This window comes from Oncorhynchus masou, unplaced genomic scaffold, assembly GCF_036934945.1.
Source record: "Oncorhynchus masou masou isolate Uvic2021 unplaced genomic scaffold, UVic_Omas_1.1 unplaced_scaffold_880, whole genome shotgun sequence".
NCBI lineage: Eukaryota > Metazoa > Chordata > Actinopteri > Salmoniformes > Salmonidae > Oncorhynchus > Oncorhynchus masou.
This window is the reverse complement of record NW_027015264.1, coordinates 115,687-132,961: the sequence shown is the minus strand read 5'-3', so window position 1 is coordinate 132,961 and position 17,275 is coordinate 115,687. Positions and strand designations below refer to the sequence as shown.

The 17,275-nt window shown below is 59.5% G+C and overlaps 1 protein-coding gene across 1 annotated transcript in view; it reads left to right on the top strand.

Moving 5' to 3' along the window:
• LOC135537973 (GATOR2 complex protein WDR59-like) overlaps positions 1-17,275 on the top strand; it is a 75,912-nt gene that overhangs the window by 28,293 nt on the left and 30,344 nt on the right. Inside the window, exons 10-12 of the mRNA XM_064963984.1 lie at positions 1,911-2,137; positions 2,766-2,989; positions 15,746-15,801. Coding sequence (XP_064820056.1) covers positions 1,911-2,137; positions 2,766-2,989; positions 15,746-15,801 — 507 coding nt within the window. The remainder of the gene's footprint in view (positions 1-1,910; positions 2,138-2,765; positions 2,990-15,745; positions 15,802-17,275) is intronic.

Genomic DNA, 17,275 nt, shown 5'->3' with positions numbered 1-17,275 from the left:
ACGAGGGGCTGTCCCAGCGGGATACGAGGGGCTGTCCCAGCGGGATACGAGGGGCTGTCCCAGCGGGATACGAGGGGCTGTCCCAGCGGGATACGAGGGCTGTCCCAGCGGGATACGAGGGGCTGTCTCAGCGGGATACGAGGGGCTGTCCCAGCGGGATACGAGGGGCTGTCCCAGCGGAATACGAGGGGCTGTCTCAGCGGGATACGAGGGGCTGTCCCAGCGGGATACGAGGGGCTGTCCCAGCGGGATACGAGGGGCTGTCCCAGCGGGATACGAGGGGCTGTCCCAGTGGGATACGAGGGGCTTTCCCAGCGGGATACGAGGGGCTGTCCCAGCGGGATACGAGGGGCTGTCCCAGCGGGATACGAGGGGCTGTCCCAGCGGTATACGAGGGGCTGATATGAGGGGCTGTCCCAGTAGGATACGAGGGGCTGATACGAGGGGCTGTCTCAGCAGGATACGAGGGGCTGTCTCAGCAGGATACGAGGGGCTGTCTCAGCAGGATACGAGGGGCTGTCCCAGCAGGATACGAGGGGCTGTCCCAGCAGGATACGAGGGGCTGATACGAGGGGCTGTCCCAGTGGGATACGAGGGGCTTTCCCAGCGGGATACGAGGGGCTGTCCCAGCGGGATACGAGGGGCTGTCCCAGCGGGATACGAGGGGCTGTCCCAGCGGGATACGAGGGGCTGTCCCAGCGGGATACGAGGGGCTGTCCCAGCGGGATACGAGGGCTGTCCCAGCGGGATACGAGGGGCTGTCCCAGCGGGATACGAGGGGCTGTCCCAGCGGGATACGAGGGGCTGTCCCAGCGGGATACGAGGGGCTGTCCCAGCGGGATACGAGGGGCTGTCCCAGCGGAATACGAGGGGCTGTCCCAGCGGGATACGAGGGGCTGTCCCAGCGGGATACGAGGGGCTGTCCCAGCGGGATACGAGGGGCTGTCCCAGCGGGATACGAGGGGCTGATACGAGGGGCTGTCCCAGTGGGATACGAGGGGCTTTCCCAGCGGGATACGAGGGGCTTTCCCAGCGGGATACGAGGGGCTGTCCCAGCGGGATACGAGGGGCTGTCCCAGCGGGATACGGGGCTGTCCCAGCGGGATACGAGGGGCTGTCCCAGCGGGATACGAGGGGCTGTCCCAGCGGGATACGAGGGGCTGATACGAGGGGCTGTCCCAGTGGGATATGAGGGGCTGTCCCAGCGGGATACGAGGGGCTGTCCCAGCAGGATACGAGGGGCTGTCCCAGCGGGATACGAGGGGCTGATACGAGGGGCTGTCCAAGCGGGATACGAGGGGCTGTCCCAGCAGGATACGAGGGGCTGTCCCAGCGGGATACGAGGGGCTGATACGAGGGGCTGTCCCAGTGGGATACGAGGGGCTGTCCCAGCAGGATACGAGGGGCTGTCCCAGCGGGATACGAGGGGCTGTCCCAGCGGGATACGAGGGGCTGTCCCAGCGGGATACGAGGGGCTGTCCCAGCGGGATACGAGGGGCTGTCCCAGCAGGATACGAGGGGCTGTCCCAGCAGGATACTAGGGGCTGATACGAGGGGCTGTCCCTGCGGGATACGAGGGGCTGTCCCTGCGGGATACGAGGGGCTGTCCCTGCGGGATACGAGGGGCTGTCTCAGCGGGATACGAGGGGCTGTCCCAGCGGGATACGAGGGGCTGATACGAGTGGCTGTTCCAGCAGGATACGAGGGGCTGTTCCAGCAGGATACAAGGGGCTGTTCCAGCAGGATACAAGGGGCTGTCCCAGCAGGATACGAGGGGCTGTCCCAGCGGGATACGAGGGGCTGTCCCAGCGGGATACGAGGGGCTGTCCCAGCGGGATACGAGGGGCTGTCCCAGCGGAATACAAGGGGCTGGCCCATAACAGTATGTTTTCTCTGTTCTTGCTCCATAGACCCAGGAGGATGGTAGTGCTGCCAACCCGTACGTCCTGTCTAACCCCGTGACCCCTGCTCTGCCAGCCTTCCCCCGGGTCACCAACACCTACGGCTCCTACCAGGATGCCAACATCCCCTTCCCTCGTACCTCCGGGGCTCGCTTCTGTGGCACCGGCTGCTTGGTGTACTTCACAAGACCCATCACTATGCATCGCTCGGTACCACCCACTGAACCCACACCCAGGTACACTTTATACTGCTGCACTCATTAACATGCCTCTATGTGTCCCCCAGGTCCCTGTCTCCGTACCACAGTGGGGTCCTTGTTAACCTGCCTCTATGTGTCCCCAGGTCCCTGTCTCCGTACCACAGTGGGGTCCTTGTTAACCTGCCTCTGTGTCCCCAGGTCCCTGTCTCCGTACCACAGTGGGGTCCTTGTTAACCTGCCTCTGTGGGTCCCCAGGTCCCTGTCTCCGTACCACAGTGGGGTCCTTGTTAACCTGCCTCTGTGGGTCCCCAGGTCCCTGTCTCCGTACCACGGTGGGGTCCTTGTTAACCTGCCTCTGTGGGTCCCCAGGTCCCTGTCTCCGTACCACGGTGGGGTCCTTGTTAACCTGCCTCTGTGTGTCCCCAGGTCCCTGTCTCTGTACCACAGTGGGGTCCTTGTTAACCTGCCTCTATGTGTCCCCCAGGTCCCTGTCGGCCCTGTCTCCGTACCACAGTGGGGTCCTTGTTAACCTGCCTCTGTGGGTCCCCAGGTCCCTGTCTCCGTACCACAGTGGGGTCCTTGTTAACCTGCCTCTGTGGGTCCCCAGGTCCCTGTCTCCGTACCACAGTGGGGTCCTTGTTAACCTGCCTCTGTGGGTCCCCAGGTCCCTGTCGGCCCTGTCTGCGTACCACAGTGGGGTCCTGACTCCTATGAAGATGCGTAGTGAGTCTCAGAGCTCTCTGAGGCTGTACAGTGGCAGCCCCACCCACACGGACAAGGACCATGTCTCCATATCATCATTCTACTACAAAGAACGGGTGAGACACACACTGGGTTGCGAAGGACACACACAACACACACTGGGGAGGGTAGGACACACACTGGGGAGCGAAGGACACACACAACACACACTGGGGAGGGTAGGACACACACTGGGGAGCGAAGGACACACACAACACACACTGGGGAGCGTAGGACACACACTGGGGAGGGTAGGACACACACAACACACACTGGGGAGCGTAGGACACACACTGGGGAGCGTAGGACACACACAACACACACTGGGGAGCGTAGGACACACACTGGGGAGGGTAGGACACACACTGGGGAGCGAAGGACACACACAACACACACTGGGGAGGGTAGGACACACACTGGGGAGCGAAGGACACACACAACACACACTGGGGAGGGTAGGACACACACTGGGGAGGGTAGGACACACACTGGGGAGCGTAGGACACATACTGGGGAGCGTAGGACACACACTGTGGAGCGTAGGACACACATGGGGAGCGTAGGACACACACTGGGCAGCGAAGGACACACTGGGGAGGGTAGGACACACACTGGGGAGCGTAGGACACACACTGGGGAGCGTAGAACACACACAACACACACTGGGGAGCGTAGGACACACATGGGGAGGGTAGGACACACACTGGGGAGCGTAGGACACACACTGGGGAGGGTAGGACACACACTGGGGAGGGTAGGACACACTGGGGAGGGTAGGACAACCACTGGGGAGGGTAGGACACACACTGGGGAGCGTAGGACACACAACACACACTGGGGAGGGTAGGACACACACTGGGGAGGGTAGGACACACACTGGGGAGCGAAGGACACACACTGGGGAGGGTAGGACACACACTGGGGAGGGTAGGACACACACTGGGGAGGGTAGGACACACACTGGGGAGGGTAGGACACACACTGGGGAGGGTAGGACACACACTGGGGAGGGTAGGACACACACTGGGGAGCGTAGGACACACACTGGGGAGGGTAGGACACACACTGGGGAGGGTAGGACACACACTGGGGAGGGTAGGACACACACTGGGGAGCGTAGGACACACACTGGGGAGCGAAGGACACACACTGGGGAGGGTAGGACACACACTGGGGAGGGTAGGACACACACTGGGGAGCGTAGGACACACACTGGGGAGCGTAGGACACACACTGGGGAGCGTAGGACACACACTGGGGAGCGTAGGACACACACTGGGGAGGGTAGGACACACTGCGGAGGGTAGGACACACACTGCGGAGGGTAGGACACACACTGGGGAGGGTAGGACACACACTGGGGAGGGTAGGACACACACTGGGGAGGGTAGGACACACACTGGGGAGTGTAGGACACACACTGGGGAGCGTAGGACACACACTGGGGAGGGTAGGACACACTGGGGAGGGTAGGACACACACTGGGGAGCGTAGGACACACACTGGGGAGGGTAGGACACACACTGGGGAGGGAAGGACACACACTGGGGAGCGTAGGACACACACTGGGGAGGGTAGGACACACACTGGGGAGGGTAGGACACACACTGGGGAGGGTAGGACACACACTGGGGAGGGTAGGACACACACTGGGGAGGGTAGGACACACACTGGGGAGCGTAGGACACACACTGGGCAGCGTAGGACACACACTGGGGAGGGTAGGACACACACTGGGGAGGGTAGGACACACACTGGGGAGGGTAGGACACACACAACACACACTGGGGAGCGTAGGATACACACTGGGGAGGGTAGGACACACACTGGGGAGGGTAGGACACACACTGGGGAGGGTAGGACACACACTGGGGAGGGTAGGACACACACTGGGGAGCGTAGGACACACTGGGGAGGGTAGGACACACACTGGGGAGGGTAGGACACACACTGGGGAGGGTAGGACACACACTGGGGAGGGTAGGACACACACTGGGGAGCGTAGGACACACACTGGGGAGGGTAGGACACACACTGGGGAGGGTAGGACACACACTGGGGAGGGTAGGACACACACTGGGGAGGGTAGGACACACACTGGGGAGCGAAGGACACACACTGGGCAGCGTAGGACACACACTGGGGAGCGTAGGACACACACTGGGGAGGGTAGGACACACACTGGGGAGGGTAGGACACACACTGGGGAGGGTAGGACACACACTGGGGAGGGTAGGACACACTGGGGAGCGAAGGACACACAACACACACTGGGGAGCGAAGGACACACAACACACACTGGGGAGGGTAGGACACACAACACACACTGGGGAGGGTAGGACACACAACACACACTGGGGAGCGTAGGACACACTGGGGAGGGTAGGACACACACTGGGGAGGGTAGGACACACACTGGGGAACGTAGGACACACTGGGGAGCGTAGGACACACTGGGGAGGGTAGGACACACACTGGGGAGCGTAGGACACACACTGGGGAGGGTAGGACACACTGGGGAGGGTAGGACACACACTGGGGAGCGTAGGACACACACTGGGGAGGGTAGGACACACACTGGGGAGGGTAGGACACACTGGGGAGGGTAGGACACACACTGGGGAGCGTAGGACACACACTGGGGAGGGTAGGACACACACTGGAGAGCGTAGGACACACTGGGGAGGGTAGGACACACACTGGGGAGCGTAGGACACACACTGGGGAGCGTAGGACACACACTGGGGAGGGTAGGATACACACTGGGGAGGGTAGGACACACACTGGGGAGGGTAGGACACACACTGGGGAGGGTAGGACACACACTGGGGAGGGTAGGACACACACTGGGGAGGGTAGGACACACACTGGGGAGGGTAGGACACACACTGGGGAGCGTAGGACACACACTGGGCAGCGTAGGACACACACTGGGGAGGGTAGGACACACACTGGGGAGGGTAGGACACACACTGGGGAGGGTAGGACACACACAACACACACTGGGGAGCGTAGGATACACACTGGGGAGGGTAGGACACACACTGGGGAGGGTAGGACACACACTGGGGAGGGTAGGACACACACTGGGGAGGGTAGGACACACTGGGGAGCGTAGGACACACTGGGGAGGGTAGGACACACACTGGGGAGGGTAGGACACACACTGGGGAGGGTAGGACACACTGGGGAGGGTAGGACACACACTGGGGAGGCGTAGGGACACACACTGGGGAGGGTAGGACACACACTGGGGAGCGTAGGACACACTGGGGAGGGTAGGACACACACTGGGGAGGGTAGGACACACACTGGGGAGCGAAGGACACACACCACACACTGGGGAGCGTAGGACACACACTGGGGAGGGTAGGACACACACTGGGGAGGGTAGGACACACACTGGGGAGGGTAGGACACACACTGGGGAGCGAAGGACACACAACACACACTGGGGAGGGTAGGACACACAACACACACTGGGGAGGGTAGGACACACACTGGGGAGGGTAGGACACACACTGGGGAGCGTAGGACACACTGGGGAGCGTAGGACACACTGGGGAGGGTAGGACACACACTGGGGAGCGTAGGACACACACTGGGGAGGGTAGGACACACTGGGGAGGGTAGGACACACACTGGGGAGCGTAGGACACACACTGGGGAGGGTAGGACACACACTGGGGAGGGTAGGACACACACTGGGGAGCGTAGGACACACTGGGGAGGGTAGGACACACACTGGGGAGCGTAGGACACACACTGGGGAGCGTAGGACACACACTGGGGAGGGTAGGATACACACTGGGGAGGGTAGGACACACACTGGGGAGGGTAGGACACACACTGGGGAGGGTAGGACCAACACTGGGGAGGGTAGGACACACACTGGGGAGCGTAGGACACACACTGGGCAGCGTAGGACACACACTGGGGAGGGTAGGACACACACTGGGGAGGGTAGGACACACACTGGGGAGGGTAGGACACACACAACACACACTGGGGAGCGTAGGATACACACTGGGGAGGGTAGGACACACACTGGGGAGGGTAGGACACACACTGGGGAGGGTAGGACACACACTGGGGAGCGTAGGACACACTGGGGAGGGTAGGACACACACTGGGGAGGGTAGGACACACACTGGGGAGGGTAGGACACACTGGGGAGGGTAGGACACACACTGGGGAGCGTAGGGCACACACTGGGGAGGGTAGGACACACACTGGGGAGGGTAGGACACACACTGGGGAGGGTACTGGGGACACACACTGGGGAGGGTAGGACACACACTGGGGAGCGAAGGACACACACTGGGCAGCGTAGGACACACACTGGGGAGCGTAGGACACACACTGGGGAGGGTAGGACACACACTGGGGAGGGTAGGACACACACTGGGGAGGGTAGGACACACACTGGGGAGGGTAGGACACACACTGGGGAGCGAAGGACACACAACACACACTGGGGAGGGTAGGACACACAACACACACTGGGGAGCGTAGGACACACTGGGGAGGGTAGGACACACTGGGGAGCGTAGGACACACTGGGGGAGGCGTAGGACACACTGGGGAGGGTAGGACACACACTGGGGGGAGCGTAGGACACACACTGGGGAGGGTAGGACACACTGGGGAGGGTAGGACACACACTGGGGAGCGTAGGACACACACTGGGGAGGGTAGGACACACACTGGGGAGGGTAGGACACACTGGGGAGGGTAGGACACACACTGGGGAGCGTACTGGGGGACACACACTGGGGAGGGTAGGACACACACTGGGGAGCGTAGGACACACTGGGGAGGGTAGGACACACACTGGGGAGCGTAGGACACACACTGGGGAGCGTAGGACACACACTGGGGAGGGTAGGATACACACTGGGGAGGGTAGGACACACACTGGGGAGCGTAGGACACACACTGGGGAGGGTAGGACACACACTGGGGAGGGTAGGACACACTGGGGAGGGTAGGACACACACTGGGGAGCGTAGGACACACACTGGGGAGGGTAGGACACACACTGGGCAGCGTAGGACACACACTGGGGAGGGTAGGACACACACTGGGGGAGGGTAGGACACACACTGGGGAGGGTAGGACACACACAACACACACTGGGGAGCGTAGGATACACACTGGGGGGAGGACACACGTAGGACACACTGGGGAGGGTAGGACACACTGGGGAGGGTAGGACACACACTGGGGAGGGTAGGACACACTGGGGAGGGTAGGACACACACTGGGGAGCGTGGGGAGGACACACACTGGGGAGGGTAGGACACACACTGGGGAGGGTAGGACACACACTGGGGAGGGTAGGACACACACAACACACACTGGGGAGCGTAGGATACACACTGGGGAGCGTAGGACACACTGGGGAGGGTAGGACACACACTGGGGAGGGTAGGACACACTGGGGAGGGTAGGACACACTGGGGAGGGTAGGACACACACTGGGGAGCGTGGACACACACTGGGGAGGGTGGGACACACACTGGGGAGGGTAGGACACACTGGGGAGGGTAGGACACACTGGGGAGCGTAGGACACACACTGGGGAGGGTAGGACACACACTGGAGAGCGTAGGACACACTGGGGAGGGTAGGACACACACTGGGGAGCGTAGGGACACACTGGGGAGGGTGGGACACACACTGGGGAGGGTAGGACACACACTGGGGAGGGTAGGACACACACTGGGGAGCGTAGGACACACACTGGGGAGGGTAGGACACACACTGGGGAGGGTAGGACACACTGGGGAGGGTAGGACACACACTGGGGAGCGTAGGACACACACTGGGGAGGGTAGGACACACACTGGGGAGGACACACTGGGGAGGGTAGGACACACACTGGGGAGGGGACACACACTGGGGAGGGTAGGACACACACTGGGGGGAGGACACACACTGGGGAGGACACACACTGGGGAGGGTAGGACACACACTGGGGAGGGTAGGACACACTGGGGAGGGTAGGACACACACTGGGAGCGTAGGACACACACTGGGGAGGCGTAGGACACACACTGGGGAGGGTAGGATACACACTGGGGAGGGTAGGACACACACTGGGGAGGGTGGGGAGGGACACACTGGGCAGGACACACTGGGGAGCCAGGGACACACTGGGGAGGGTAGGACACACACTGGGGAGGGTAGGACACACACTGGGGAGGGTAGGACACACACTGGGGAGGGTAGGACACACACTGGGGAGCGTGGGACACACACTGGGAGCGTAGGACACACACTGGGGAGGGTAGGACACACACTGGGGAGGGTAGGACACACACTGGGGAGGGTAGGACACACTGGGGACAACACACACTGGGGAGCGTAGGATACACACTGGGGAGGGTAGGACACACACTGGGGAGGGTAGGACACACACTGGGGAGGGTAGGACACACACTGGGGAGGGTAGGACACACACTGGGGAGCGTAGGACACACTGGGGAGGGTAGGACACACACTGGGGAGGGTAGGACACACACTGGGGAGGGTAGGACACACACTGGGGAGGGTAGGACACACACTGGGGAGGGTAGGACACACACTGGGGAGCGTAGGACACACACTGGGGGGGAGGGTAGCACACACACTGGGGAGGGTAGGACACACACTGGGGAGGGTAGGACACACACTGGGGAGGGTAGGACACACACTGGGGAGCGAAGGACACACACTGGGCAGCGTAGGACACACACTGGGGAGCGTAGGACACACACTGGGGAGGGTAGGACACACACTGGGGAGGGTAGGACACACACTGGGGAGGGTAGGACACACACTGGGGAGCGAAGGACACACAACACACACTGGGGAGGGTAGGACACACAACACACACTGGGGAGGGTAGGACACACACTGGGGAGGGTAGGACACACACTGGGGAGCGTAGGACACACTGGGGAGCGTAGGACACACTGGGGAGGGTAGGACACACACTGGGGAGCGTAGGACACACACTGGGGAGGGTAGGACACACTGGGGAGGGTAGGACACACACTGGGGAGCGTAGGGACACACACTGGGGAGGGTTGGACACACACTGGGGAGGGTAGGACACACTGGGGAGGGTAGGACACACACTGGGGAGCGTAGGACACACACTGGGGAGGGTAGGACACACACTGGGGAGCGTAGGACACACTGGGGAGGGTAGGACACACACTGGGGAGCGTAGGACACACACTGGGGAGCGTGGGACACACTGGGGAGGGTAGGATACACACTGGGGAGGGTAGGACACACACTGGGGAGGGTAGGACACACACTGGGGAGGGTAGGACCAACACTGGGGAGGGTAGGACACACACTGGGGAGCGTAGGACACACACTGGGGAGCGTTGGACACACACTGGGGAGGGTAGGACACACACTGGGGAGGGTAGGACACACACTGGGGAGGGTAGGACACACACAACACACACTGGGGAGCGTAGGATACACACTGGGGAGGGTAGGACACACTGGGGAGGGTAGGACACACACTGGGGAGGGTAGGACACACACTGGGGAGGGTAGGACACACACTGGGGAGCGTAGGACACACTGGGGAGGGTAGGACACACACTGGGGAGGGTAGGACACACACTGGGGAGGGTAGGACACACTGGGGAGGGTAGGACACACACTGGGGAGCGTAGGACACAGGGCACACACTGGGGAGGGTAGGACACACACTGGGGAGGGTAGGACACACACTGGGGAGGGTAGGACACACACTGGGGAGGGTAGGACACACACTGGGGAGCGAAGGACACACACTGGGCAGCGTAGGACACACACTGGGGAGCGTAGGACACACACTGGGGAGGGTAGGACACACACTGGGGAGGGTAGGACACACACTGGGGAGGGTAGGACACACACTGGGGAGGGTAGGACACACACTGGGGAGCGAAGGACACACAACACACACTGGGGAGGGTAGGACACACAACACACACTGGGGAGCGTAGGACACACTGGGGAGGGTAGGACACACACTGGGGAGCGTAGGACACACTGGGGAGCGTAGGACACACTGGGGAGGGTAGGACACACACTGGGGAGCGTAGGACACACACTGGGGAGGGTAGGACACACTGGGGAGGGTAGGACACACACTGGGGAGCGTAGGACACACACTGGGGAGGGTAGGACACACACTGGGGAGGGTAGGACACACTGGGGAGGGTAGGACACACACTGGGGAGCGTAGGACACACTGGGGTGGGTAGGACACACACTGGGGAGCGTAGGACACACTGGGGAGGGTAGGACACACACTGGGGAGCGTAGGACACACACTGGGGAGCGTAGGACACACACTGGGGAGGGTAGGAGACACACTGGGGAGGGTAGGACACACACTGGGGAGGGTAGGACACACACTGGGGAGGGTAGGACACACACTGGGGAGGGTAGGACACACACTGGGGACTGGGGAGGGTAGGACACACACTGGGGAGGGTAGGACACACACTGGGGAGGGTAGGACACACACTGGGGAGCGTAGGACACACACTGGGCAGCGTAGGACACACACTGGGGAGGGTAGGACACACACTGGGGAGGGTAGGACACACACTGGGGAGGGTAGGACACACACAACACACACTGGGGAGCGTAGGATACACACTGGGGAGCGTAGGACACACTGGGGAGGGTAGGACACACACTGGGGAGGGTAGGACACACACTGGGGAGGGTAGGACACACTGGGGAGGGTAGGACACACACTGGGGAGCGTAGGACACACACTGGGGAGGGTAGGACACACACTGGGGAGGGTAGGACACACACTGGGGAGGGTAGGACACACACAACACACACTGGGGAGCGTAGGATACACACTGGGGAGCGTAGGACACACTGGGGAGGGTAGGACACACACTGGGGAGGGTAGGGACACACTGGGGAGGGTAGGACACACTGGGGAGGGTAGGACACACACTGGGGAGCGTAGGACACACACTGGGGAGGGTAGGACACACACTGGGGAGGGTAGGACACACACTGGGGAGGGTAGGACACACACTGGGGAGGGTAGGACACACACTGGGGAGCGAAGGACACACACTGGGCAGCGTAGGACACACACTGGGGAGCGTAGGACACACACTGGGGAGGGTAGGACACACACTGGGGAGGGTAGGACACACACTGGGGAGGGTAGGGACACACTGGGGAGCGAAGGACACACAACACACACTGGGGAGGGTAGGACACACAACACACACTGGGGAGGGTAGGACACACAACACACACTGGGGAGCGTAGGGACACACTGGGGAGGGTAGGACACACACTGGGGAGGGTAGGACACACACTGGGGAGCGTAGGACACACTGGGGAGCGTAGGGACACACTGGGGAGGGTAGGACACACACTGGGGAGCGTAGGACACACACTGGGGAGGGTAGGACACACTGGGGAGGGTAGGACACACACTGGGGAGCGTAGGACACACACTGGGGAGGGTAGGACACACACTGGGGAGGGTAGGACACACTGGGGAGGGTAGGACACACACTGGGGAGCGTAGGACACACACTGGGGAGGGTAGGACACACACTGGGGAGCGTAGGACACACTGGGGAGGGTAGGACACACACTGGGGAGCGTAGGACACACACTGGGGAGCGTAGGACACACACTGGGGAGGGTAGGATACACACTGGGGAGGGTAGGACACACACTGGGGAGCGTAGGACACATGGGGAGGGTAGGACCAACACTGGGGAGGGTAGGACACACACTGGGGAGGGTAGGACACACACTGGGGAGGGTAGGACACACACTGGGGAGGGTAGGACACACACTGGGGAGGGTAGGACACACTGGGGAGGGTAGGACACACACTTAGGGAGTGTAGGACACACACTGGGGAGCGTAGGACACACACTGGGGAGGGTAGGACACACACTGGGGAGGGTAGGACACACACTGGGGAGGGTAGGACACACACTGGGGAGGGTAGGACACACACTGGGGAGGGTAGGACACACACTGGGGAGGGTAGGACACACACTGGGGAGCGTAGGACACACACTGGGGAGCGAGGGGACACACTGGGGAGCGTAGGACACACACTGGGGAGGGTAGGACACACTGGGGAGGGTAGCACAGGAGGACACACTGGGGAGGGTAGGACACACACTGGGGAGGGTAGGACACACACTGGGGAGGGTAGGGACACACTGGGGAGGGTAGGACACACACTGGGGAGGGTAGGACACACACTGGGGAGGGTAGGACACACACTGGGGAGCGTAGGACACACACTGGGGAGCGTAGGACACACACTGGGGAGGGTAGGACACACACTGGGGAGGGTAGGACCAACACTGGGGAGGGTAGGACACACACTGGGGAGGGTAGGACACACACTGGGGCGGGTAGGACACACACTGGGGAGGGTAGGACACACACTGGGGAGGGTAGGACACACACTGGGGAGCGTAGGACACACACTGGGGAGGGTAGGACACACACTGGGGAGGGTAGGACACACTGGGGAGGGTAGGACACACACTGGGAGGGTAGGACCAACACTGGGGAGGGTAGGACACACACTGGGGAGGGTAGGACACACATGGGGAGGGTAGGACACACACTGGGGAGGGTAGGACACACACTGGGGAGGGTAGGATACACACTGGGGAGGGTAGGACACACACTGGGGAGCGAAGGACACACACTGGGGAGGGTAGGACACACACAACACACACTGGGGAGGGTAGGACACACACTGGGGAGGGTAGGACACACACTGGGGAGGGTAGGACACACACAACACACACTGGGGAGGGTAGGACACACACTGGGGAGCGTAGGACACACACTGGGGAGGGTAGGATACACACTGGGGAGGGTAGGACACACACTGGGGAGCGTAGGACACACACTGGGGAGCGAAGGACACACACAACACACACTGGGGAGGGTAGGACACACACTGGGCAGCGAAGGACACACACTGGGGAGCGTAGGACACACACTGGGGAGGGTAGGACACACACTGGGGAGGGTAGGACACACACTGGGGAGGGTAGGACACACACTGCGGAGGGTAGGACACACACTGGGGAGCGTAGGACACACACTGGGGAGCGTAGGACACACTGGGGAGGGTAGGACACACACTGGGGAGGGTAGGACACACACTGGGCAGCGTAGGACACACACTGGGGAGGGTAGGACACACACTGGGGAGGGTAGGACACACACTGGGGAGGGTAGGACACACACTGGGGAGCAGTTTCTGCCAAGGCAGCAGCTACTCTTCCTGGGGTTTATTATGGATCCCCATTAGTTCCTGCCAAGGCAGCAGCTACTCTTCCTGGGGTTTATTATGGATCCCCATTAGTTCCTGCCAAGGCAGCAGCTACTCTTCCTCGGGTTTATTATGGATCCCCATTAGTTCCTGCCAAGGCAGCAGCTACTCTTCCTGGGGTTTATTATGGATCCCCATTAGTTCCTGCCAAGGCAGCAGCTACTCTTCCTGGGGTTTATTATGGATCCCCATTAGTTCCTGCCAAGGCAGCAGCTACTCTTCCTGGGGTTTATTATGGATCCCCATTAGTTCCTGCCAAGGCAGCAGCTACTCTTCCTGGGGTTTATTATGGATCCCCATTAGTTCCTGCCAAGGCAGCAGCTACTCTTCCTGGGCTTTATTATAGATCCCCATTAGTTCCTGCCAAGGCAGCAGCTACTCTTCCTGGGGTTTATTATTGATCCCCACTAGTTCCTGCCAAGGCAGCAGCTACTCTTCCTGGGGTTTATTATGGATCCCCATTAGTTCCTGCCAAGGCAGCAGCTACTCTTCCTGGGGTTTATTATGGATCCCCATTAGTTCCTGCCAAGGCAGCAGCTACTCTTCCTGGGGTTTATTATGGATCCCCATTAGTTCCTGCCAAGGCAGCAGCTACTCTTCCTGGGGTTTATTATGGATCCCCATCAGTTCCTGTCAACGCAGCAGCTACTCTTCCTGGGGTTTATTATGGATCCCCATTAGTTCCTGCCAAGGCAGCAGCTACTCTTCCTGGGGTTTATTATGGATCCCCATTAGTTCCTGCCAAGGCAGCAGCTACTCTTCCTGGGGTTTATTATGGATCCCCATTAGTTCCTGCCAAGGCAGCAGCTACTCTTCCTGGGGTTTATTATGGATCCCCATTAGTTCCTGTCAACGCAGCAGCTGCTCTTCCTGGGGTCCAAACACATTAAGGCACTTAAATTTCATATCAAACAGTACATCATATAACATTATTACACTACTACATATCTACAATACTAAATGTTTCATACCACCATATTCTTGAAACTCACTTTTATAATACCTTTGATGATACAGTGGCAATACAAGGTTATAACATCTACAGAAAAGACAGAAATGCCAGTGGTGGAGGTGTTGCTGTTTATATTCAGAACCACATTCCTGTAAAGCTTAGAGAGGATCTCATGTTAAATACTGTTGAAGTAATCTGGCTACAGGTTCATCTGCCTCACCTAAAGCCCCTTCTGGTGGGAAGCTGCTATAGACCACCAAGTGCTAACAGTCAGTATCTGGATAATGTTAAATACTGTTGTAGTAATCTGGCTACAGGTTCATCTGCCTCCCCTAAAGCCCATTCTGGTGGGAAGCTGCTATAGACCACCAAGTGCTAACAGTCAGTATCTGGATAATGTTAAATACTGTTGAAGTAATCTGGCTACAGGTTCATCTGCCTCCCCTAAAGCCCATTCTAGTGGGAAGCTGCTATAGATCACCAAGTGTTAACAGTCACTATCTGGATAATATGTGTGAAATGGTTGATAATGTATATGATACCTACAGGGAGGTATATTTTCTGGGTGATTTAAATATTGACCTACATTCATCAGGCTGCCCACTCAAGAAAAAGCTTCAACCTGTAACCAGTGCCTGCAACCTGGTTCAGGTTATCAGTCAACCTACCAGGGTAGTTACAAACAGTACAGGAATGAAATCATCAACATGTATTGATCACATCTTTACTAATGCTGCAGACATTTGCTCTAAAGTAGTATCCAAATCCACTGGGTGTAGTGATCACAATATAGTAGCCATATCTAGGAAAACCACAGTTACAAAGGCTGGGCCTAATATAGTGTATAAGGGGTCAGGCTGGGCCTAATATAGTGTATAAGAAGTCATACAATACATTCTGTAGTGATTCCTATGTTGATGATGTAAATAATATTTGCTGGTCTATAATGAGGTAATGAGGAGCAACCAGACGCTGCTGGTCTGTGGTGTGTAATGAGGAGCAACCAGACGCTGCTGGTCTGTGGTGTTTAATGAGGAGCAACCAGACGCTGCTGGTCTGTGGTGTGTAATGAGGAGCAACCAGACGCTGCTGGTCTGTGGTGTGTAATGAGGAGCAACCAGACGCTGCTGGTCTGTGGTGTGTAATGAGGAGCAACCAGACGCTGCTGGTCTGTGGTGTGTAATGAGGAGCAACCAGACGCTGCTGGTCTGTGGTGTGTAATGAGGAGCAACCAGACGCTGCTGGTCTGTGGTGTGTAATGAGGAGCAACCAGACGCTGCTGGTCCGTGGTGTGTAATGAGGAGCAACCAGACGCTGCTGGTCTGTGGTGTGTAATGAGAAGCAACCAGACGCTGCTGGTCTGTGGTGTGTAATGAGAAGCAACCAGACGCTGCTGGTCTGTGGTGTGTAATGAGGAGCAACCAGACGCTGCTGGTCTGTGGTGTGTAATGAGGAGCAACCAGACGCTGCTGGTCTGTGGTGTGTAATGAGGAGCAACCAGACGCTGCTGGTCTGTGGTGTGTAATGAGGAGCAACCAGACGCTGCTGGTCTGTGGTGTGTAATGAGGAGCAACCAGACGCTGCTGGTCTGTGGTGTGTAATGAGGAGCAACCAGACGCTGCTGGTCGGTGGTGTGTAATGAGGAGCAACCAGACGCTGCTGGTCTGTGGTGTTTAATGAGGAGCAACCAGACGCTGCTGGTCTGTGGTGTGTAATGAGGAGCAACCAGACGCTGCTGGTCTGTGGTGTGTAATGAGGAGCAACCAGACGCTGCTGGTCTGTGGTGTTTAATGAGGAGCAACCAGACGCTGCTGGTCTGTGGTGTGTAATGAGGAGCAACCAGACGCTGCTGGTCTGTGGTGTGTAATGAGGAGCAACCAGACGCTGCTGGTCTGTGGTGTGTAATGAGGAGCAACCAGACGCTGCTGGTCTGTGGTGTGTAATGAGGAGCAACCAGACGCTGCTGGTCTGTGGTGAGTAATGAGGAGCAACCAGACGCTGCTGGTCTGTGGTGTGTAATGAGGAGCAACCAGACGCTGCTGGTCTGTGGTGTGTAATGAGGAGCAACCAGACGCTGCTGGTCTGTGGTGTGTAATGAGGAGCAACCAGACGCTGCTGGTCTGTG